The sequence below is a fragment of the Clinocottus analis genome, unplaced genomic scaffold (assembly GCF_023055335.1).
Source record: "Clinocottus analis isolate CAN_PGR_092001 unplaced genomic scaffold, fCliAna1.0.p SCAF_3, whole genome shotgun sequence".
NCBI classification, from domain to species: Eukaryota; Metazoa; Chordata; class Actinopteri; order Perciformes; family Cottidae; genus Clinocottus; species Clinocottus analis.
The window spans coordinates 21,249,013-21,274,402 of record NW_027176042.1 but is presented as its reverse complement, the minus strand read 5'-3'; the positions used below and the strand labels follow the sequence as shown (position 1 = coordinate 21,274,402).

Here is a 25,390-nt window from a genome sequence, read left to right as displayed (position 1 = left end):
TGGCGGCGAGCAGTCGGATGTTTTTCATAAACTTTTAAACTCCAACACGCAGCCGGAGACACTTTGTGAGAGTTTTTTTCAGGGTTATTTTCATACATTCCACAGTTTTCTCCAACAAGGGGGCCGTGCCTCATTGCCTCACTCTCACACACACACACACACACACACACACACACATACACACACACACACACACACACACACACACACACACACACACACACACACACACACACACACACACGCAATTCCAGGGAGTTCACTCCACCACCCAATTTCCAGCATATGCAAGTCTGTTGACAGGCGCCGTCTCCGTCCTCCACCCAGATGGTTGCCTGAAGAAACAGTCACCCAGTGAGGGAGTTTTTTTTTTTTATGTGATCGTGCACATTAAATCACTAGAAAGTGGGCTCTTAAAAGAAAGCTGCAGGTCTCATGGTCTGCCAAGTCCAACCTGACGTGAAGCCAATAAAAAGTAATCTGTATAAAAACCTGTGTGGGGCCTTTTAGGGCGACGCAATAACTATGTTCTCATGTTCAAAAGCCTCCAAGAGCTGCGGCACGGCCTGCTCTTCTTATCTCCCCAAACACCCTGTCCCAGTGAGCGATGAAGACGCCGCCCTCCTTCACCAGCCGAGCCCCCGCTGAAGAATGCCTCTGCTTCTCCTCACGTCCGATAACGGGAGCGAGAGAGAGGAAAAACAAAAAAAAAAAGGAAAAGATTTAAGAGAGGCTGGCTGCCACCCAGAAGGTTAACGTCCGTCCGCTCCGTCTCCTCACCTGCCGATCACCTCTCACTGCCCTCCTACTTTGCATCATGACACACATGTGTATGACATGACGGATGGTGTAGCATCCGTCAGAACCCCCCCCCACCACCTCCCTGAAGTCTTCACATGGCTTACACGTCTGTCTTTCCTGTTTATCAGACATTTCTATGTTCCATGTGATGATAATCTCTTCTAGAAACAACTTATATTGCCCCATAATAATGATTCATTGAGTCAAGACACTGTTGATCTCGTCTGAATTGATAAACGGTGACATCTAGTGGTGAGAAACATGAACTGCATGAAAAACCCTGAAGCTCAAAACACGTGGAGGACGATCATGGCGCAAACATGTGTTGTTGTTTACTTCCAGCATAACTACGCACACACACACACACACACACACACACACACACACACACACACACACACGCACACGCACACGCACACGCACACAATTATTTAGCAATAACTCAAGCCTTATGGTATGTTTATATTGCCCATAATGCACTAGTTTGAAACACAACAAATATGTTTTGTATGTGTGTTTGAGTGGGAATGAAACAGTGAAGATGTGTATATGATAACTTCTATATTTATGTGTACTCACGCATGTTAATTATCAGCAACTGCTTCTTAACTTTTGTTAGTTTTTGGTTGCACAGGCCAAGACGAATACATGCATCTCTGACGTAGAACAAAATCAGACCCACAACTCGTCTTTTGTCCCACATGAATGCAACAGAATGTGTTTGTTTTCAGACAGAAGTGTGCAATAAAACACACATTTAGGTTTAAACTCAGATCTTCTTCAAATGCTGTATTTCTGGAAACGAAAGTGTAAAACATTCCGATACAAAAAAAAGGAGTTTAAAGGCAATAGCTCTTTGAAAGAACATTTACCATCGCCGTGAAATATTCACAATCCACTTCCTCGCATCATTTCACGGCCGTTCCTGAAATAGACCGCTTCATTTCAGTCCTTTTTTTTTTTTTTTTAAAGCACTTCAAGTCAATTATATCGCTCTGCAGCCATTAAGGCCGCTCTTCTGCGGCCGCGTCGCGCTCTGATTGACAGGGCCGCTCTCGTTCAAAGCGGGGTCAACGGGAGGTCAAGTGATGGAGGGTCACAGCAGTCATCCACGCTGCACTTCTTCATCGGTGAGACCCTCGTGCGTGACGTTGAAGGTCAAAGGTTAAAAAAAGACTTGTTGGTCTAAATGTTTGTCATTCCAAAGTGCAACGCAACCTGTTTCCTCGACAGTTATTCAAAATGTGATAAAGCCAAACTACGACTTCTTCTACGAGTGACAAGAAGGAATAAGTACCGTTGCGTATTTGATTGACAGCGTCCTGGTTTCGCGGTCCACGCCTCTTTCTAACTCAGTCATGTGACTCGGCTTCCTCTGCCTTCTCCTTTCAGCTGTATAAACGCCCCCTCGTGCTTCACGGTTGCCTTTTGAAATATAGATATTTAACGGTCATGACGCACGGCGCAGGACGCCTCTGAGCTTTCTCTCGTACTTGGAAAAAAAAAACAGTGGCTCATTGCTGGGCCGTAATGTTGGACCGCAGTGAGAAACAAATCCACCTGAATATGACACACAAATGATTACGCCGCTCACACTGATGACACGAATAGAATGGCGTGGTTTTAATTCATTTAAAAAAAGAAAAAGACGTGTATTTTATTGTCAGTACAAGAGCCCGATTGCCAGACCTCAGATCAGCTTAAGGGTGCGGCCGTATTGTGTTTCATGGACTTTGAGAAGTCTTTTGTGGGGTAATATGGAGTCCACCGCTTCAGCGAGGGAGCGCCGCGTCCTCGCACTCGCCGCAAAGTCAAAACCACGTTGGCCTCCGCCTCGGGTCATCGGTTCAGGACAGGATCTCCAGGAAGCCGCAGTGTCCGGGTTCGGGCGACCATCAGATGATGATTTTCTGTTGGCTCCCTCCCACCGTGACCTTCAGCCTGCGTTGCAGTTTGAGGGCGGGGGTCCGGATGTCGCCCCGTCGGGTGTGACCCAACCGCCCCGAAGTATCTCAGAGGTCTTCCTGTTCATGAGCGCTTGGGGCATCTGATGAGGACGCCTCTCTTGAGAGGGTTTTTTTCTGAGCACATCCAACTGGAGAGAGGCCTCAGGGTGGACCCAGAACGCCCCCCGGTTGGTTTTATATCTCGTCCGTCGGGTCTGGGAACACCTTGGGGTTCGTCTGGACGTCTCGCCTGCGACTCTGCCGTTAAGTTGAGGGATAATAAATGATGGAGTGATGGATGGAAGAGGTCCAGAGGTTGTTTTTCAGTAAAACTTTATTTTTTCAGTGCATGAACGGAACACCATGTCAAGGTCATAGTCTATCCTCTTCAATTCATTTTTAAATATTTTCTCTTTCTTTACATAAAAAAATAATGGAGCGATTTAATATACCTCTATTTTTTTTCTTCTTCTTCTTCCTCCTCCTCTTCTTCTTCTTCACACCCCCCCCCTCGTGCCCCCTCCCCCGCCCGAAAGAGCACTCACCGAGTATTTATAAAGGTGCTGTACAATGTACAAACATTTACATCTACTGTCCCTACAGAGTGTAGAAGAAACCACGAGGATTGTTTGTTTTTTCTTTTCTTTTTTTTTCGTCCGATGAAGCGAATGCAAGGCCACAGTATGATACAGAGATGAGATTCAAAGAAAAAGAAGAAAGAAAAAAAAAACGCGGTCAAAATGAAACGCAGGAAGGAGTACAACAGTGCAGGGGTCGTGCGGTAAAAAGAGCATCATCTGACCCGCCTGTGACCTGACACTCGGGGTTGGATTCACCCGTTCAACCAACCGCTATTAACTATTGCACAACAACCACCTCCCCCTGATTGGCTCACAGCACGTCCTCCAGTTTCCTCTTTTCACCTGAAACCCTCCCTGATACGATCACCGGCTCCTCGTCGCACCTCGACCACTGACTCCATCACACGTTTGCTACTGTGCCGAGTTCCCTGAGCTCATCTGAGTGAGTCTTAATCTCGTAAATTGTATCAGCAGGTATGTGGAGTGTATACTTAATTCTGTCTGATTTCACGGCAGAAGATTTTTAAAAAAAAGCGGACAATAAAAAATAAAAAGAAGAACGAGGGATGTGAGAGTGACATTTGTCTCATTGTCACCGAATCCAAGCGCGTTCATCTCATCGGATTAACAACCCTCGAAAATCAGTAAGAAGTTGGGATCTCTGTATACCGGTGTTACATCAGCAGCACTCTGAATACCTCAGTGAACCACCACATCGCTCTCTACGCTCCATTATCCTTCAAACTACCCTGTCAGATAATTACACAGCAGGATTGACAAATACATACTATATTTTAAAAACCCTCTTTTTTCTTCACCCAAAGTACTCAGCAAATGTAAAACCATCGGGGGAGGGGAGAGGGGCGTGACTCATAACTTGCACATTATTACATAAATTGCCATTTTCTGGGCCTTAAATAGTGAATCCGTTTCTTCTTTTATTTTTGTAGAAAAACTGAAAGAGCTCTATAAAATAAGGATAAGAATAAAATGGCATCGGTAGAGCAAGTCAGCCGCACAAATGAAATACAACTCATTCTGTTATGCTACAAGGGCAGATGCAGTGCAATGGGGGTTTCAATAGATATTTAAAAGTCAGAATCTGCAAAACATGACACATTCAAATATATATATATGTATATATTATTTCACAATGAGACACGCTTTGAGCGAATGCAAACATTTGGTACAGCGGTTTGCACGTCACCTCTACATTTCATGAACTACGAGATCCGTGGTTAACTTCCCACCACTGAACTACGGAGGCGAAAGATCAGATCACGTGGGATAAAATCTCTGAAATCTCTATCAAAATGTGGAATGGCTGGGCACGGCTACATATACACATATTAGTCTATCGTCTCCAATAAATTACACACTGCTTAGGTTATCATACACATGGTAAACAAGATCTCAAAACCACAAGTTTCTGGTCTTTTTAATGGGACTATTGGTCCGGAGGAGAGTGATGTCCGTCATCAGAGAACAGTCTGGAGTCCCCCGGGGTGAAGTGATCGCTTGCTGGGTTGGATCAGAAATCTGCCTGGTGTTGAGAATGAGAAGTATAAAGGAGAAACCGGGGGGGGGGGGGGGGCGAGGGGGCGGGGGATCATCATCATCCTCGGCGATGTGCAGAACACGTGCAGTAGAAACGAACAGAAGGGCCGACTGCATGCAGGTGAGCAGAACGTTTTATATAAAAAGGAAAAGAAAAAGAGTCGGAAAAAATATCCCGCGCGACGAGGCCGAGAGCGAACTGAAACCAGAGATGACGCGGTCGCACTCGGTGGACACTGCAGGCGAGCGCGGCCTTTCTTTGCATATGGGTCATTGCATTGTGATGGGTGAAGCGCTGTTGGTCGTCGTCGTCGTCGTCGTCGTCGTCGTTCCACAGGAGGCTCCCACCAGGATTGGCACGTTTTATATTCACATTTTTCAAAATGTCTCGTCCGGCAGAAAAGAAAAGAAAAGGCCTCGAGTCCCGCGTCGGAGAGAGAGAGAGAGAGAGAGAGAGAGGCCGAAGCGGCGGACGAGGGGGAGCTGCTACATGCCGCCACGTGATGTCACAGGGCTCCACCCCCCCCCCTTAAAAAAAAAAAAAGACTGAAAGACAAAACGTGGACACGGCCCCTCCCCCCCCCCCTAAAAAAAGGTAATAAAAGTGACGCCGTGTCGCACTTTTCTTTTCTGTTTTATGGAAGAACTCCGAAAAAGAAGAAAAACAATCCGCTGAGGGCGCCGCGTCCACTCTGCTTAAGACTCCATCACAAAGGGTCGCTGAGGACCTCCGCCTCCGAGAGGATTTTGGCTGAGCTGGGCACTTTCCAAAGGCCGAGGCTAATAGGTCCCTTCGGGCTCTGCGGGGTCCCCGGGGAGCTGTTTGCCGAGGCCACGGAGTCTTCTCTGCCTCGGACTTCTTTGGAGTGAGACAACGCGTCTCCTCTTCCTTTGGCGTCTCTCGGCGAGCCCACCGAACCTTTCCGGCTGCGCATTTCCTTCAACGACAACGCGGATTCCCTTTTCTTGATGCTTTCTTTGCTCGCGTCCCTCGCGTCGGTGGATCTGCACTTCCCGTTAGCGTCTCTCTGCCCTGAGTCTTTACCCGTCCCGTCCTCGCCCTCTCTCGCCGCGTGAGGAGATGTCCTGTGGTGGCGAGACTCCGCCGCCGCCGCCGCCCGTCTCTTGAAACTGACTTGCTCGCGGCTCGGCCCGCCCTGCTCCACCGTCCCTCCCGGCTCCCGTCTCTGTGAATATCTCCTGATCTCGAGATCGCCGTTTTGCTTTTCACCACCCAAGCTCTCCCGGCTGGAAGAGACCGTTTGCCTCCTCTGCGGCCCTCGTTGACGCTCCGCGAGCTGCAGGGTCGAAGCCCCTTGCTGTCCGGCTCCGGCAGACTTCCTCGGGCTCGCGGATCGCGTCTTTGTCCGCGTCCGAGACGTCCCGTTCCCGCTCGGCGGCTCTTCCGGCGCCGGGCTCTTCTCGGCCTTTTTGGGTCTGCGATGTTGCTCTTTGGCTTTAGGAATCGTCTCCTCTGTTTTCTTTGGGCTGCTTAGCTCTCTGGGGTCTTTCGCGGGTCTGGTCCTCCTGGAGAAGTTCATCTGCTCAGAGGAGGTGGGCGAGGGCCTGTCCGCCTCCTTGTCCGACCACTCAGCCCTCTCCTCCACTGAGCTTAAAGCCCTGTTGCCGCGAGGCCGGACGCCCCGCGGAGAGACGCTGCTCCAGCTGTGGGAATGTTTCAGTTTGCTGGAGAAGGGAAAGGAAGTGAAGATGGAAGCCCCGGTGGGATATGGAGAGGTCAGCGGTGATGAATCGGAGTGAAGCGCCTCTCTGGAGCGGCCTGTGGGTGAAATGAGTTTTTGATCATGTCGACCTGGAAGAGAAGCACACGTGTTATACACGGATATTAGACGTTCACGCCCAAAACACGGACTTCTAGAGCAGGAGGAGTAAAAAAAAAAAGAAAAAAAAAAAAGGAGTCCACTGAGAGGTTAACACACGTGAGAAAAAGAAAGGATTACCAAGGTAAAAGAGAAGAGGCCAGTGAAAGCAGGTGGAGATGTTAGTGTTGATGTTCAGTGTAGTAGCACACAGTAGAAGAAGAAGTGGTACTACCTGCATCGGGGGCAAGAGAAGAAGAGCCAAAAACAGCAAGCAGATGGTTAGAGATTTCATGAATAAATAAAAAAAAGTCAATGAAAGAAAAGCACATTCAAATCGATACGGGCGGCGGTCCAAAGGCGGCCGCGTCAATTAGCAAACGGATGGAGTCGTTATCATTAGCTAAACGTCAGGATTTATGGATTCAATACGTACTTAACTACTGACGCTGGGCCCTCCCTGTAAACACATTCAGAGGATAAATCCAAGCCAAGTTCCTAATTGTAAACGTTCAATAGATTAAAATGTGCCACGATTGCGACGCGATTGTGAATGAAATCCTGGAGCAGGTACACAATTAGTCAACACATTTTCATCCGAACTTGTCTCGTTCTCGAGTGTCACTTTGGAGCTCAGCGTGTCAAACACGTGACGGGCGGGCGCCGGCGTGAAATCCCGGAGCTTCTCAGGTGGACGCTACACGGCGCCTGGTGAAGCCGAGGGGCGGGACTAAGCGGGATCGGATTGGGTGATATTTTTGAGTCAAAACGAAGGAAAAAAACTGAGCAAAGAGTTCGATGAAAAGGTCGCTACCACTCTCATAATCCTGCTCTCAGTATGAAGCTATAAGCCAGGGAATTGTTAGCTTAGCTTAGCATTAACACAGGAAACAGGGGAAAGCGGCTTGGCTCTGTCCAAATGTAACACAATCTACCTGTTAGCGCCTTTAGAGCTTCAAAACGACAACCGGCCACGTAGCTTGTCGCACAAAAAGCGACCTGACACTTTGCTTTCCAGGCCGCAGTGAGTTACGTCTTCAAGGTGAACTTCTTGTGAGTGAACTTGCAAAACAAGCAAGGAGTCAAAGCTCCTATGAAATCTTTTTGTACATGTGGACAAAGCCGGCTAGCGGTTCCCCGCCGTTCTCAGTCTTATGCGAAGCTAAGCTAAGAGCTGACGTTTCATATTCAACCGGCAATCATGGCGTTGATGTCAATCTTCTTGTCAAACTCTCTGCGAAAAGAGAATTACATGTATTTCCCAAGCTAGGAGTTCATCATGAAAACACTTAAAATACTTATCAGAGCAAAGGAATGATTGCGTGTCATTAATGATCTATACTTGTAAACGTATTTTAATCAACTGTGTGCTAATGTGGCCAGTGATAACCATCCTTCACACTGTCCCGGATGAATTTAAATTGAGCTCTAACTCTCTCGGCACAAAGGCAGTTTGTATGAAACGGGGAGCTGCAGGAGGAATCGTTCCCTGTGCTGCACATTGAAACTATTATTGAAGAAGCTTTGTGTGCGCAGCGCTTACCGCCATCTTGAGCCAGGCCCGCGCCCGGCCTCAGCAGCAGGATCACTTTGCTTCCTCCAGCCTGGATCAGTTCAATAGCTCGTGTGTGGGAAATGCCGCGTGCCGGCTCCCCGTTAATCTCCACTATCTCATCTCCGACCTGTCGGGAACACAGAAGGAGGCAAAGCATTAAAAAGAAACACGTCCAATCAGAGCTTAGCATACGGCGCTGTGCATGCGTTGGCACTTTTAACTCAGGGTGGTATGCTTTCACACACGTACTGTACTCATCAAAGTATCTCAAATGCATGTCACACACACACACACACACAGCCTGTTAACACCCTGGAGGGACCCTCTATTATTGGCGTTGACAACATAACTCACGATAAAGCGTGTAAACATGTCAGTCTGTTAGGATGGAATCAGTGTCGACGTTCCTCTCCGCCCTCGGAGAGGCAGAGCTTTGCCCAGAGATCACAGTCTGGCAAGTCTGAGATTGATTTCCGCCAAGAGCTTTTATTCTGTTCCCTCGCTGATGCATCACCCCTCTTATTATTATTATAATCATAATGGTGTGATGACTATTTACATTACTGAAGCTCTTCCACACACAGAAAAGCTGCAGGGAAGGTGACAGTGTGACCTCCTGGAAATGATCAGTGTCTTATAGAATAAGAGAGAGAGAGAGGGAGAGAGAGAGAGAGAGAGAGAGAGAGAGAGAGAGAGAGAGAGAGAGAGAGAGACAAATAGATAAATAGATAAATAGAGAGAGAGAGAGAGAGAGAGAGAGAGAGACAAATAGATAAAGAGAGAGAGAGAGAGAGACAAATAGATAAATAGAGAGAGAGAGAGAGAGAGAGAGAGAGAGAGAGAGAGAGAGAGAGAGAGAGAGAGAGAGAGAGAGAGAGACAGATAGATGATAGATAGGTAATGGATAGATAGATAGATAGATAGATAGATAGATAGATAGATAGAGAGAGAGAGAGAGAGAGAGAGAGAGAGAGAGAGAGAGAGACAAATAGATAAAGAGAGAGAGAGAGAGAGAGAGAGAGAGAGAGGGAGAGGGAGAGAGAGAGAGAGAGACAAATAGATAAATAGAGAGAGAGAGAGAGAGAGAGAGAGAGAGAGAGAGAGAGAGAGAGAGAGAGAGAGAGAGAGAGAGAGAGAGAGAGACAGATAGATGATAGATAGGTAATGGATAGATAGATAGATAGATAGATAGATAGATAGATAGATAGATAGATAGATAGATAGATAGATAGATAGATAGATAGATAGATAGATGGATGGATGATTTTGGTGACCCCACCCTGACCTTTTTTGTAGCCCCAACACAATCTAAATGTGAGGACATTTCATAACATCTTGACATTTGAACTCCAGACACCTTCATGAATCTTTGGGGACAACGACCTTAAATGTGAACGACCCCGTGACCTTTCTTAAAAACACCGCGGAGGCAATCTTCACGCCTCTGTTAAGATTCTCCGAATAGCAACATTTTCCACATGGAGCTCTCTCTCTCTCTCCCGTCCAACACCGAGCATTGACGAGGGGAACACAGCGGCGCATGAGTAGATACATAAACATATGCATTATTGGAATAAAAGCAGCGCTCACGTGGATCCGTCCGTCCAGCTGAGCAGCTCCGTCCTCGGCCAGCCTCAGGATGTACAGGCCCATGTTGTACTCCGTTCCCCCTCGCAGGCTGAAGCCGAAGCCCCGAGGGCCCCTCTCCAGCTCCACCGTGAGACAACCCTGCACGGCGTGAACACAACTCTCGTTAATACAACGCTCACGCTCGCGTGCACAGAGCACATACATTAGAGCAAACACATGCTGCGGCCTCATGAATACGTGCTGGAACACAACATTTTTATTCAAGGCACCCTTTCGATTGAAGCTGTCTTTGAAGCCGCTTCTCTCTTCTTCTTTTTTTTTTTTAATCGTCTGTATCTGTTCGGCTGCAGATCTGCGACGTCTTATTGGATTCTGGAGTATTTTCTATTCATCGGAAACCTCTTTAATGAACCCCAGGCTTCTAGGAAAGGCTTCACTCTTTCTGCTTGTTGTTTTTGTTTTTTATCAGAAAGTACCGTTACGCCACGGTGACGGCGACCGCCGGCTTCATTTCGGGGGAAATGAAATTGAGGCGCACCTCTGGAGCGCACGCTTCTTCCTCCTCAAACACCGTCCAAGTCCAATCCTGAGGAAATATGGTCGCGATCGAAAGAAAAATTTAAAAAAAAAATAATCGATCGTGACTTTCTCAGTTCGGACGCTTTCTGTGCCAAAAGTGTAAGTCTGTTATCTTCCCGGGCGACAGCGTATGAGCGAGCACACGCTCCCCTCCGCCTCGACGCTGAATTATGGATGAAGAGTGACAATTGTGCGACCGAGAGCAAGTTTATGATTATTCTTTGGAGGATTTTACAGCTCTCCTCCACTCACTCCATCACACTCAGAGACTCTATTCAACGCAAACTAATGGAAGAGAATCTGAGAAGGTCATTATACGTACATATATAAATATATATATATTAATGGGATTTAAAAGATGAATGATACGCAGAATGTATGAAAGCTGCAGAGCTGTAGAAATAGAAATCCCAGCGGGCTTTTGATGCCACACTGGCTGTAGAAAATGGGCCGTCAGCGTGTTGTTTCTGTGCCGTTGCTTTGCTGCGCGGTGACGAGCTGCGCTGGTTTGAATGGGAATGTCCGTTTCACTCTTTTTTTAATTTTTATTTCTATGTGCCAAAACGTTTAAAATTCGCAGTCAAAGAGTTTCAAATCTGAACATTTCGTCCATGCAGAAAATGTGGAATATTTATGAAACGGTAGGAAGGATAAAAACTAAAAGCAAATATGTCCAAATTTAACCAAAGAAACAGTTGAAGCTGCTATATTGTGAAATCAGTTGAATGACCAAAAAATGTGTCGAAATCATAATAATAATAAGCATTTAGAAGAACAAAAGTGCTTCCTGAATTAAACGCAGTGTGCATGAACTTATTTAGGAACGAAACAGTGCTTCGTGTGATTGGAACAGGCTGCTATATGTACCCAAAAAACAACTTTAATACATATTTGTGTGTGGTCATAATGTTCAGAGCCTTTATGCTTATTATGGAGGAAAAGGCAGCGCGCCTGAACACAACGTATAGAGGAAGGGTTGCTGTCTCACCTGGTTGGGTCCTGTCACACACATGGTTCCCTGCTCGCTGAGGGGAAGAGTTTTGTGGTCGGACCAGTTAAGCCCCTCCCTCTTCTCTTCCAGGTCCAGGTTGTAGCTGAAACAAACGGATGTATCACTGCAGTAACAAACGCTGCAGGCCACAAACACAAAAGGCCATCGTGCAAAACGTCAAATATGGATATTAAATCGGGTCTGTGTGGATATTCGCAGGCTGTATTGTTCTTGAAGGCGTTGTTTTCCTCGCTGTACACATTATTATCTGTTCATATTCATTACACCGGCGTCTTTGTTGAGAGGAATTTTGTCTCTCGCCGTTTGCTCAGAGGGCAACTCTTCCTCCTCCACACACACCCACTTTATTTCATGCTAACTCTTAATCACACAGGATATTCTTTGTGGTTTCATAATAATTTGTAGGGGCACGTAGCATTCTATTAATATTACCATAACCACTTATTTTCAATTGCAGAGGAGGTTGTAGTTCCCTGTCAGTGTGCACACCCTCCTCGAGGGAAAAGTGGGGGTGGGAGTTGTAGGTCAGAGCAGCAAATTTAGAGACATAAAAACATAAAGGCAGCTCAATCATTTTTCTCAGTATTGCCCGATGTGAAAGAGAACATGTTTTATAAAAGGCGCATGTTGGTAATTGGTGGGAGACGTTAAAATGAGGGCTTGCAAAATGGGCTTCATTCCCTTCTACAAGGGGCAGCTTGTTCATCCTGGTCACATGACATCTGTTGCTTCTGTCCATCCGGGGAGAGGGATCCTCCTCTGTTGCTCTTCTGAAGGTTTCTTCCCTTTTTTCTCGGTGAAAGGGTTTTTACTATCTTTATTTTAGAGAGTTTTTCCTGATCCGATGGGAGGTCCTGGGACAGGGATGTCATGTGTACAGATTGTAAAGCCCTCCGAAGATAATCTTGTATTTGTGATTTTGGGCTACACAAAATGAACTGAATTGAATTGAGATGTGCACCGGGTGAGTCGTTGAAATAGTTGAAAATTGACTGGTTTGCAACAAGATGTTTGGACAGTTTAAAGGCCGTTTTCCTCTGGTGGCGCCTCAGAAACTTACACTCGAACACTGCTTCCTAGAGCGCCGCCTGAACACACAACACAGTAGTGAACTATCACAAATAGACTGGCGTGTAAACTCACGCAAGTAAAGAGTGCACTCTGCTGCATTAAAAATTCCCCTTCAAAATAAAAGCACAGGTTTTTTTTTGCCTAGGCAAAGACCCGTGACTCACTGAAAACGGGTCTGACACCAGCGTTGTACGAGGTGCCGGTGACACGACTTAAAAAGTAGCGGCAAATACTCCGGCATCTCGTAGAATTAGTGGAAACTGCCTCCGTAATTTGTGGCATGCCACGATTTGAGCTTGCTCTCTCTCTTTCTCTTTACTGTAATTAATTTCTTCAGAGCGAGAGTTCATTCTTACCGTTCGTCCATCAGCGTGGACCTCGGGCCCATGGTTCTGTGCTGGAGAGCCGGACTCTGTTTGGCTGAGCTGGCTCCAGATGGAGGACCCTTGTATTCTGAAATTAAATTCAGAACAGCGATCAGTGTGAAAATACCAATACAGTATATAGAATCCCTCGACAACCTTTTTAATTTGAAGATAAAGAAACGCTAATTATTTCATTCCCTTTAATTAACCTTAACCCAGCCAATTTAGTGGCGAACATTGTGAATGGTTTGCATTCTGAATATCTCCTAAACCCCAAGAGATATGAGAATAATTTAAAAATCTATAATATACAGAAAACATTTGTAAACATAGTTAATACAGTCAACCTCTTTTTCACCTTGGGCCACATCAGCATTATGGGTCAAAGGGCAAACAATATAACGACATGTGTGACAAATGCGGTCTGGGGCACACCTGCTGCTCACATAACTTTATGTGGTCTGGGGCACACCTGCTGCTCACATAGCTGTATGTGGCCTGGGGCACACCTGCTCACATACCTTTATGTGGTCTGGGGCACACCTGCTCACATACCTGTATGTGGTCTGGGGCACACCTGCTGCTCACATACCTGTATGTGGCCTGGGGCACACCTGCTCACATACCTTTATGTGGTCTGGGGCACACCTGCTCACATACCTTTATGTGGTCTGGGGCACACCTGCTCACATACCTTTATGTGGTCTGGGGTACACCTGCTCACATACCTTTATGTGGTCTGGGGCACACCTGCTCACATACCTTTATGTGGTCTGGGGCACACCTGCTCACATACCTGTATGTGGTCTGGGGCACACCTGCTCACATAACTAACCCTAACTTTTTGTATTCACTCAATCCTTTCCTTTCACATTTGGAAAACCTAAATTAAGAACTAAACTCTTAATTCTGACGCTAAAATATTCCTATCTTTTTATTATGTTGATTGGTTCGATGGCTGCAAAAACTAATCCCCCCCCCCCCCGCCGCTGTAATAGCGGCCCGTGGAGACGCTCACCGTCCTCAGGAACCACGGTGAGGGTGACGACGCTGCCGGCCTCCTTGATGAGCTGAACAATGTCGTTGTGAGAGAGCTCGATGATGGAGCGCCCGTTGACCGCCGAGATGCGATCTCCGACGTGCAGCAGGCCGCAGCGGTCGGTGGGGCTGCCTTCAATGATTCGGCCAATTTTGTGTGGAATAACTGAAATGGCAAGACGCGCCGAGAAATGAGACAATGAGGCCCAGACGGAGTGGGCGTTGACAAAGATCAAGAAAGCCAACATAAAGCTAGACTTTGTTCCGGTATTACTAAAATCTTGCTAATCTTAGTAAGAGAAACACATCAATGTTGGATTATGACAATAAATACAAACCAGCCAACAATGCAAAGCATCCACACATGACCTCGTGGCCTAGTTTGACGGGATGAATGCGTCTTTTCTGGGGCTCAATGGCGACTGTGGCGTCCTTCAATCAGAGGATCGGCGGTTCGATCCTCGGCTTTGCTAGTCTATGACTTTACCCTTAATTGCTCCCATAGGCTGTACCAGTGGAGTATCAATGGGTATGAATAACCCTGTGTTATACTATATTATGGTAGCTCCTGCCATCAGTGAATGTTTGTAAATGGGTGAATGACGTAGTGTTAAAGCATTTGAGTGGACAGAAGATTATATATATATATATATATATATATATATATATATATATATATATATATATATATATATATATATAGTACAAGTCCATGTATCATTACTGTCTCCTATTGTGTACATACTGCTGCATTTTCTTCATCCATTTTCGTTAATTTTCGCACAATTAAACCTTGTGAGAAGGACCAAAAACGTTTCCACCCCTAAATCCAAATGTCCTAAATGTCCTCATCTGTGCTCAGAAGGCAAATCCTAAAGCGACCAGACCCCTCACCTCCGTACGGCGGTTTACTCTTCGAGGTGAGGATGACGAAGCCGAAGCCCTCCGAGTCTTTGCGGTGCAGCGTGATGTCAAAAGACTCGTGGTCCAGAGCGCTGGGCATCGGCAGGCGAGGTAGCTTGGGAGAGCCGTTCACCAGCACTGGGGCCATTTCCTGAGCCTCTTCATCCGTCGCATCTGAAACAGACAACAACAATCGCAGATGCACATTAATTTGTGTTCGCCGCACAAGCTGTTTGCATCTGTGTGCGTGGGCTTGTGTGCATACCTGAGTTTTTTTTCTTTAACGCGCCTCATGTGTGCTCACGTACAACCAATATGCAAATGAATGTGCCTTCTAACGGAATAGTAGAAGCAATGTCACAGAGCGGCAGCACGATCTACAGATTGTGGATGTTGAAAGTGGTTGCCAGTGGCTACTGGTGAGGATGCAGGCGGAGACGAAGCTGCTCAGGTATTCTGAGCAAGGCCTCTCTCTCTCTTCCCTGAATCCATAACTGAGGCGGTGATCACTTGCGATAAAACAAACAGCATGTCCGGCGCTCAAACAGTTCCTCTGCGTTTAATCCACTGAATAACTATTTATAGCGGCGTGTATAATTAACCATCAAACAGCTGTTGTTTCGATCAAAATACAAAATGCATCACTTCTTGTGTGCCTTTTTTTTCTTTGAGGAAAAAGCCCAATGGGACATTTGGTGTTTAGCGCAATAACATATTCATAATCTGGACACATTTGAGGATGGCTCGCTGTTTATTTAATGAAAAAAAACAAACAGCAAAAAGCTTTTTTTGCTGGGTGCACATGAATATAAAAAGGGATAATTCCCTCACTTTCAACCATATCTGTCTCTCTGAAAACAGCTGCGAAACCCGAGGTTCTTCCCTCCTCGAGTGACGTGGCGCTGAGGTCCTCGGAGGCAAAAGAAAAACTAAAGAGTGCCGCTTCAGCTTCGGCAGCCACGGGGCGCAATGCCGTTAAAAACAAAACAAAAAACGACCTTGTTCTCTTCTTGGATCACAAACTCGCTATGTTTCCAACAGCGAAATGGCATCCCGAAAAAAATATGAGCGATTTGTGTTGTTTTCGTCCTTAGAAGAAGGAGTGAGAGCCACTAATGAGCTGCTGCAGCAGAGAGAGAGAGAGAGAGAGACAGCGGGGAAAAACAGCGTGTCGAGCCGGCATAATTCCACATCTAACTTTGTAAATTAAAGATGGATTTCGAGCAAAACCAGAGTTTGTGATTGTTGGAACAGTAAAGACTACATTTTGTTGTAGCTTCTTCTCTCCGGTGTCAGTCAGGTGCGCCGGTGAACGTGACAATAAACTACGCCTTAGTTTGCTGGAAGAAACTTCAGAAGGTAAGAATACGGATATTTCCATGTATATTTTTTTTAAGAGAGCTTGCGTAACATAGCAAGTGATGTGCAATGCATCCTGGTACATGTAGGCACAGCTATCACAGCTCTGCAGCAGGAGACAATCAGCTTTATCGATTACATCACATACTAGGAAATAGATCCTCACTGGACTGAACATCCATACGATATTATCACGATACTTAAGCCCCGATACGATATCATCGCGATACTGCGATACGTTGAATATTGCGATGTATTGCGATTTATTACCTTTTTTCAACCGCAAATCGCCCCCAAAGGAAAACTCCATATAAAAAGGTTGGCGCATTTCCCCTTTAAGCAGACGCAAAACACTTTCACTGTGTCGGGCGCCGCTCTGCTCGTCGCTCACCTCTGTAGATGACCTTCCTGCGTATCGTCAACATGACCTGACCGTTGCGGGCGGCGTTGGTCATCAGATCCAGCACCTGCTTGTGCGAACGACCTTTCACCATCACGCCGTCGATGCCGATGAGCTCGTCCCCGGCTCTCAGGCGGCCGTCCTTCTCTGCAGCGCCGTTGGGCACGATGGCCCCGATGTACACCTGGGGGAAAACGTTCTGATAGAGGGTCAGTACGAGCGCACTATCTCACCATAGATCGAGATCACGAGACTTCAGACACGCATACGGGAGCGTCCCGTGTACTTACCGGCTGCTGTGGACCTTCTCCTCCCAGGACACGGAAGCCAAAGCCGGTTTCGATGTCTCTCTTCAGAAAGACATCGATGTCTTTGGTGTGAGGCTCTGTGGACGAGCGATACAGCGTCAAACAGACCCGAGTAGAACAAACTACGTCTGAGACCATCTGATGGACCGTGTTGGTCTTCTTCACTCACGTCGGCTGTCCAGCAGCGCTTTGGACTTCAGGTACATCTCCGTGGCGTCGCGTTTGGGGGAGTCGGCGGAGCGCAGGGTGCTCGTGTTGGAGTGGTAAGGCAGGGCCTGGGGGGCGGAGTCCACGAGGCCGTCCAAGGTCTCTGTGCTGGCCGTCATTTCCTGTCGCTGAAGAGAAGTACATGTTTTTTTTCAAATTTTTTATTTAACCTTTATTTAACCAGGTCGGTCCCGTTGAGATACAATGACCTTTTCTCCAAGGGAAGCCTGGCCAAGACGCACATAAACCACATAACACCGGGAAAATACATTAAAAGATAAAGCAACAGGACCGGATTCACACCAAAACAAGAACAAATGCGCTATGAAGCCGCTCCAATTCCTCTCTCACGAGTCTTCAAAGTGTCAAGGTTGATGATGGACCATCAACACTAATATCGCTGTTTTTTTGAACATGCCAATTTTTTTCGATTTTACATTAGTCCGCAGATCAGATTATCAGAAGCGCTGAAGGTCACTCCGCTGGCTGTTTAACTTCTCGTCGCTTCGATTGTTTCGAAGGCTAGGCGATGAGATTGTTTAATGTCATTTAAAAAAAAAAACACGGGAGTAACTGCAGATTTCCCCGCGGCGGGCCCATTCACGCGGGAAAGGCCAACTTCTTTATCTGAAACTCTCGTATTAATATTGCCGCCATATCTAAGGAGGCTCATCCGTGCTTCATTACCATTGCGATCCCCCTCCCTGACAATAGCCCGAAGAATACGAACACTGAAAGGAAGTAATTAAGACCGTTTTTTCAGAGCAAACAAAAGGAGGCGGCCAGGAACATAATCAATATTCAAATGTATTGCTATCATTTAATTCGATGCAACAGAGGCTTTGCTGGTTAAGCTGAAGGACAAAAAAAAAAAAGAAAAGAAAAGCGGCGCAATTAAATTGCGGGATAAGTCCCTAGAGGGGAAACAATAGTGGGGGGAAAATAGGAAAAAGATATGTTTTTTTTTTACTCACAGGCTTTAGACTCTTCACAGGGGATGTCTGACCTATGGAGAGACACAGATAGGCAACGAGAATATGGTGAGAAATGCAGATACAGGACTCTGGAACGATCCCCGAAGGCCCGTCCACCAGATGGCACTGCCCCTCCGACTGAGCCGTGAAAATTAACCAGCGAGAGCCGCCGTGAACTCTGGAGGAGGTGTGTGCTCGCTCAAGAACGCTCCATTAGGGAACATGCATCCATGTGCGATTAAAGATACATAGGGGGTGTAAAGGTAGTGCATGTGCCGGAGTGCTCGCCACACATAGTGGAAGCCCACTGCAGGGAGAAGGAAGCGTGTGAGTGCATTAGAGATTCATGCATATAATTCAATGAGCGATAATTCTCTCTCTCTCTCTCTCTCTCTCTCTGTGTTCACTGTATGGCACACGCCCACACGCTCCATCTCAAGCGCTCAGATTGTTCCCAACAGATCATCTCGTCCCTCCTCCTCCTCCTCCTCTTCCTCCTCCTCCCCGCATCAGCTGGATTAACAACCCGACCCTGCAGCCTTGAGGGGCCGGACTAACACGTGGCTTGATGAGGGGTTAATGGAGCCTGACGTAGCGGCGTTTTTATTTTTTATTTTTTCGCTCCGCTGCGAAAAATGTTCAGAAGTCATCAAAGGCAACACGAAGAGAAAAAGAGCAGTTCGCACACACCTGAAGCGCAGCCACACTTTTAACCTCCCATCCTTTAGTTAAGCGCTGCTCTTCTTCTGCTCCCTGATGCCCACCCCTAACACCCAAACACACACACACACACACAGACACACACACACACACACACACACACACCGGGATCCTCTTCCAAGCCAAAGGCCGTTGTCTAATGAGGGTTCAAGCTGGCATTAGCTCTTCGGTTGGGGAGGCCGGGTGAGGCTGAGCCCAGCTCTGCTTCCACTTTGTGTGTGTGTGTGTGTGTGTGTGTGTGTGTGTGTGTGAGGGGGGGGGGGGGGGTCATGCGGAGCATCAGAGGAGTCTGACATGGTGGTGGTGGCACATCAGAGAGTGGGCGTTCGGGAGAGAGGAGAGAGGAGGAGGGTTGGGGGCGAGGCCACGGGGCGGCGGCCCCTCAGGACTTTCCCGCTATAGACATTTAGCCGCGGCTCTTTAAGAGGCATAGAGGTCCCCCCCCCCCGCCCTCCGCCCGACGATCAAAGCCAATCCGGGGTTCATCGATTTACGCGGCGAATCCCCGGGGCGGCTGGAGATGATGTAGGAGACATTTGAAGGGTGCCTCTCCTCCCCGCATCCAGCGCAGCCCCTCGCTTATGTAATACCCCGCTCTCAGACTCGTAACAGACTGCCGTATATATATATATATATATATATATATATGGAAGTAAACAGAGCCGGGTGGAGTGGAGACACAGAGGAGGAGGAATGCTCGAGACGTACGATTTGGGGAAAAGCCAAGACGCTGCAATGCGATGGCAAGAAACGTGGCTCAGTGAGATGGAGTCTTTGAATGCAACATCCACGGGGAGGTGCAGGTGGATCTACTCAGCGGCAGTCTCTCTTGTGTGTGGTGACCTATGGACCGCGGACACAGTGGCATCACCCAGGCTTTGTACAGAGCGACAGTGTGTGGTCAGTCAATGCAACCACCTCACCTCCCGCCAGTATCAGCACGGTGACCTCACCTCCCACGGGCACTGTTGAAGTTGTACCGACAGCGACAGCAAGTTACATCACACACCAGATGGCATTAAAGCACGAGAGAGAGAGAGAAGGACGGGTAGAATGATAGGAGGAAGAGTAATGCCGCCTTTCCACCAAGGGGGGGAATCACCAGAGGTCCCACGATACGATACTGTCACGATACTTAAGCCCCGATACGATATTATCGCGATACAGCGATAGGTTGAATATTGCGATGTATTGCGATTTATTACCTTTTTTTCAACCGCAAATTGTCCCCGAAGGAAAACTTTGTCAACAAAAAAATGAATTGATTTCATTATTCAAGGATCAAAAAGTTTACCATTGATCAAATAAAAGATCGGAAGCCGAGTATCGGTACAATATCGCCACGCAAAATATCGCGATACCATGCCGTGTCGAATTTTTTCCTCCCACCCCTACTTTCCACTGCATGGCATGGCATGGATCTACTCAACTGGAATCACTCTTTTGGGTTTTGTTTTTTTCCAGTAAGACCACTGACGGGTCAGAGAGAATCATCACTAGATCGGTCACTCACACCTGCGCAGACCCGCCATTTTGAAAATAGCCACTAGACAGCCCATAAAACTACTCACTAATTCACAAAGGGCAGTTTATTTGCCGATGAGAGGATTCTGCGAGTGTCTCGTTGAAGACGATGTGACCGCAGTTTGAATCCCACCCACAGTGAAGTCCTCGCCGTGGAAATGAGGCGTGACACGCACACGAGGAACATCGCTACAGGGTTATACAGACATTCAGTCCGCCGGACGAATGGATGGACGCCAGACGGACAGGTGACAAACCGTCTCTCACCTCCTCGCAGCACCAGCACGTTGACCTCGCTGCCCACCGGCAAGTCTTTGAGGATGTCCACCACTTGGGCGTGACTGAGCGTTTGGACGTTCTGCCTGTTGATCTCCTTGATGACGTCGCCCTTCTGCAGGCCGCGGCACCACTGGGCGTCCAGGATCATCTTCACCTTCTGGCCCAGCGGGCAGTCGGCGATGGCGAACCCGAACCCCCCGGGCCCTTTGACCAGGGGCACGCTGGCCAGCTCGGGCTGCAGCATCCCGGACGCCGGCTCCCTCCCGACGCCCTCCCCGTGCCTCCCGTTGGGCAGCGCCGCCACGACGGGCCGGCCGCTGGCGTCCGTGGTGACGTAGTGGAGCTCCTGCGAGGAGCCGTGGAGGACGTCGCCCTTCACGAGCAGCGGCTGTCCGTTGATGAGGGGCACGGCCGTCACCACCTCGCCGCCGTGCAGCGCCTGCTGGGGCTGGGCGGCCGGCGGCGGGGGCGGAGGCGGGAGGGGGTCGTCGCTGTTCAGATCCACGTCCGGAGGGAGCGGGTAGCCGCGGCAGAGGACCATGTCCACGTACTGGTTAATGGGGATGGATTGGAACATCTGCACCACCTCTGGATGGGTCTTGCCCAGCACAGACATCCCGTTAATCTCAACAATGACATCACCTGAAGCGGAAAAAGACAGAAATTGGTTTAGTTGAGTTTCCATTGTTGCATTTAATCCAGACATCACGTCTCTATAGATATCTTTGGAAAGCACTTATTCCTTCCTTTGTCAGATCTTTCTTCTTTAAAATGTCCCTTTTTCTCTTCGCTGCTTTCTCATATTTTCATTACGGCAACTCCCAGACCTCTCCGTTTTGCCTTTTATCCTGTTATTTCTTCAGTCTGCCGTCACTTTATTCCATGTCCCTCCTTCCTTTGCTCATTGTCGCACAGACCTGAACAGCACTCCCTGCCACGGCTACACGGGCGGCGGGTGTAGATTCCCGTCACATCGTACCATTTGTCACCATCACACACACACACACACACACACACACACACAAAGCTCACAGCTGTTGATTTACCTAGGCAGCCGCGAGGCAACGGCAAGATCAGAAACTAAACAACAAAGCCGTCGCATGGCTTCCCACCCACCGTAATCAGACTGTCTGCTACACAACTGTGCCCTCGACAGCGCTAGAGTTGTTGTTATTACCTTGCTGAACTCATGGGACAGTGTTGGGTTAAATGAGCAGTACCGAGGTAAAATGAATACCTCCAGGTGCATTGTGGGAGCACAGCTGGTACAAGTTGGTGGGCCAAATATGTCTATTTTCTTTTTGTAATACCGCGCGGACGTTAGAGCTCGTCGATCTTCCAGCCAGCGAAATTAGTTTGTAAGTGTTGGAATGCCCTTTCAGTCGAGAGTTGTACACCTGCAAAGGGTTTTTGCGCTCACCGGACGCCATCTTGTTGTCGTGGGCGGCCGGGCCGTCGCCGAGCACATTTTTCACCTGCAGGAACTCGTCGGTGCGGTCACCGCCGATGATGGTGAATCCGAACCCCTGGGAGCTCTTCTTCAGCGCCGTGTGGTACAACTCACCCTTCAGCTCGCTGGGGTCCGAGGTGAAGGCGAACGCGCCTCCTTTACCTGTAGACAAAGCGCACACGCGTGTCACGTACACGTGTGTGTGTGTGTGTGTGTGTGTGTGGGAGAGCTTCATCAAAAAGTGCTCGACATCAAACACGAGCGACGCAGCTCTAATAGATTCACATCCCTGTTGAAAGACAGCAAAATCCATTGAAAGTAGTCGATGACACACATCGTGAGCCGAGGATCAACATAGTAATGAGTCATCTTCAATTAACGGGCGTGATGCGCACGCCTGAACCAGATGAAGCCATCGCCAGAGACCTTTGTGGCAGAGAGGAGCGCAAAGAGACGGATACGGCGGCGCACGGCGCTCGCTTGAGATGCTGATTTACTTCACCGCTTTGTGCTCCCGGCGAATACTAAACCACAGAGCCGAACAGTGATGTAGCACCTCTGACAGGGTCCAATTTAGCGCAGTGTCCTCTCTCATCCCCGACCCGCTGCAGCGAGCGGCTCAGAAAAGAGTTTTGTCGGGGGGAGGGAAGACTTTTTTTCCCCCCGTTCTACTATAACTTGAGTAAGGAGCAACTTAAGGTCAGTGGCAGCATCAATACGGAGGAGTGGCAGACGCCGCACGCCAGATAAGCGACTGTCAGGGTCACACTGAATTAAACTGAGCGGCGTATCTGGCGTTACTGTGGTATCAGCACTTTAGATCATCCCCCCCTCCGACTGATGGGCTCTCCGGCCTCATAGCTTCGACTCAGAAACACTAAAACAGAAGCCAGCTGGTGACGAATGATGCTGCACATTACAGGGTCGGTGCTGTGTGTTGACAGAGTGCGATGCAAAAAAAAAAAAAAAAATAAATAAACTGTTTCTTTAACTGTGAAGTTCAAAGCAATGCAGCAAAATTATAATAAAAATACCGTAATGACTAATTGGCAGTAAACAAATGTATTTAATGTTTAATTCTTTTGCATAAAATATTACGGGAACACTTTGTGACATTTATGTCTACAATCTACTATTATAATCGGTGTATATTGCTGTATAATTATAGTTGTAACCACTCATAGCTGTTTATGATGCGTTATGCTAATAACCATAGGACATTATACGCATTTCATAATGGTTTATACTGTAATAAAATATTACTTTGGGAAATATAATACACTTTGACGCCTGCAAAAAATACATTTGAGTGATCTGCAATTATAAAGTGTTATGATATTGCCCTTTTAAACCTTATAAATAGCATTATAATGTGTTATGATTATTGTTGTAAAGCATTTGGATTATTGATGAGCGCTTACAAATATAATTATACAGTGCTAATTACAGATTATAATGCATTATGAGTATGTATATAATGCATCATGGACACGGGCGTCATGTATCAACAAAAATCTAATTCTGTGTTTTTCTTTTTTGCCAACGAATCAAAAGATTAAAACCAACAAGAACTCCTACAAAAGATGTAAACCTGTAAAATAAATGTCATATCTATGAAAAGAGGGTGCAGATGACAGATAATATTGCTCAAACAGGAGTAAATAATGCATCTGCTGGGGACTTTTTTCAGCCACAATTGTTGCATTAATGAGTATTTAAGCCATCAGGACGCTGAATGTGGGATTAACTCTAAATAATCTGTCCGTGTTTGTGTCAATAAAGGAAAATGTCACCTGGAGTTTAACGATTATTGACGTTTTTGGACAGCAACAGAGGAATAAGTGACACCAGACTGCATGAAGCACAGACAACACTTAATAGGATCAATTATTGATGGTTTTTCAGAATAAGAGCATGACAGACGGCGTGCTGCACGTGTCGCCTCACCTGCAAACCACCGCTCAGCGTGTGCAAACAGCTGCATATCCTCCTCCAATTCTCCTCCACCCTTGTCTTTTTTTTCTATCTCCCTGTCGCACATGCTGATGGGACGGTTACCAAATTTCAATTTCTAATTTTCAAGATCACAGCAGCAGCTTCCGAGTTTTTGGCTGCAAAGTGACGGCGAACTGCAAAGAAACACTCTGGTCGGTAACTTCCACGGGCGTGCGCGAGGAATTTAAAACGCACCATCAACCGGTTCAGCGGTTCATAAACATCCGGCGCGCGGCGTGCGCGGCGGTGAGCGAGCGCGACTCCAACTTGGCACAGACGGCGTGGACTCCAGATGTCCACGCCGTCACATGGATCAAGCGAGAAGCATTTACATAATCACATTCAAATTGCTTCATAAACTCAACATGGGGCGGTTTTTTTCGGGCTCCTCCCCGGCAGCACAGCACTGTGTGTGTCTGTCTGTGTGTGTGTCTGTCTGTGCGTGTGTGTGTGTGTGTGTGGAGAAACATACAGCGGTAATGGCGGGAGAACGAGACAGAAGGAGGAAGTGCGAGCGACGTGTGCGAGCCTGTACTTGTGTGGGAGAGTCCAAGGAAAGGTCTCTGTGCCAACGTTTGTGGGCAGACTTTTTGAAAGCCAGAGGCAGACAAAAGCCATCAGATCCAGCGCATCAAACAGCCGCGCGTTTCCATTTCCTCGTGTGTGTGTGTGTGACTCAATTGCGTAGTGAATCCCCCCGGAGACATTATTCAGCATAATTGGGAAGACGTCTTTCTCACTACATCAAGGGAGGAAACAGAGGCTGCTGTGTTGTACTCTCTCTCTCTCTCTCTCTCTCTCTCTCTCTCTCCAAGAAAGCACCTTAAACATCAGAATTCATGAGCAACTGTTTGTTGTCGCGAGGCCAAGGCCCGGCGACGAGGGAAAGTAGGATGCAACGCAGGCAACCAATCAGAACGAAGCAACGCGTGTGGGCACAAGGCCTGTTGGGTTGGCTCGCTGACAAGCGGCACAGTATCGCCCTGCTTCTGCAGGTTGAGCTCAACACCTCATACATTATGGACATTAGCATTCAATGCATAAATAATTCTCCGTGAAATTAAAAACGATATCGGGGGGCCGGGGGAAAGTGTTTGAAAAGGGCATTTTGGTATGAAAAAAACAACAAACGAACAGCAAACGTGCTCTTTCGCTAAATAAGAGTCAAACTCGGTGAGAATTAATCATGTGTTGAATTATTTAAAAACACATATTCAGGTATGTAATAGAAGTAATTTCGCTGATTAAAAAAAATCCATCTTGGAACGCTGTGAAAAAAAGGGAAGTATAGCCTGAGGTGTAACCGTCGACTGCTTCATCTGACAGCTCACCGGGTTGTGTAATCGGTAATCAGCG

At 47.5% G+C, this 25,390-nt stretch overlaps 1 protein-coding gene across 1 annotated transcript in view; it reads right to left on the bottom strand.

Annotated features, from left to right (window-relative positions):
* Nucleotides 1–6,609: 6,609 nt before the first annotated feature.
* The window catches only part of LOC137796002 (novel protein similar to human membrane-associated guanylate kinase-related (MAGI-3) (MAGI-3)), a 131,014-nt gene continuing 112,233 nt past the window's right edge, over nt 6,610–25,390 (bottom strand). The window contains exons 9-22 of the mRNA XM_068593631.1: nt 22,010–22,201; nt 20,578–21,231; nt 18,067–18,098; nt 17,055–17,220; nt 16,868–16,962; nt 16,569–16,776; nt 14,810–14,992; nt 13,896–14,081; nt 12,869–12,965; nt 11,418–11,523; nt 9,851–9,988; nt 8,249–8,387; nt 6,847–6,940; nt 6,610–6,698 (exon numbers count right to left, since the gene is read on the bottom strand). Of these exons, the coding sequence (XP_068449732.1) occupies nt 6,888–6,940; nt 8,249–8,387; nt 9,851–9,988; nt 11,418–11,523; nt 12,869–12,965; nt 13,896–14,081; nt 14,810–14,992; nt 16,569–16,776; nt 16,868–16,962; nt 17,055–17,220; nt 18,067–18,098; nt 20,578–21,231; nt 22,010–22,201 (2,249 nt within the window). The 3' untranslated portion in view covers nt 6,610–6,698; nt 6,847–6,887. The remainder of the gene's footprint in view (nt 6,699–6,846; nt 6,941–8,248; nt 8,388–9,850; nt 9,989–11,417; nt 11,524–12,868; nt 12,966–13,895; nt 14,082–14,809; nt 14,993–16,568; nt 16,777–16,867; nt 16,963–17,054; nt 17,221–18,066; nt 18,099–20,577; nt 21,232–22,009; nt 22,202–25,390) is intronic.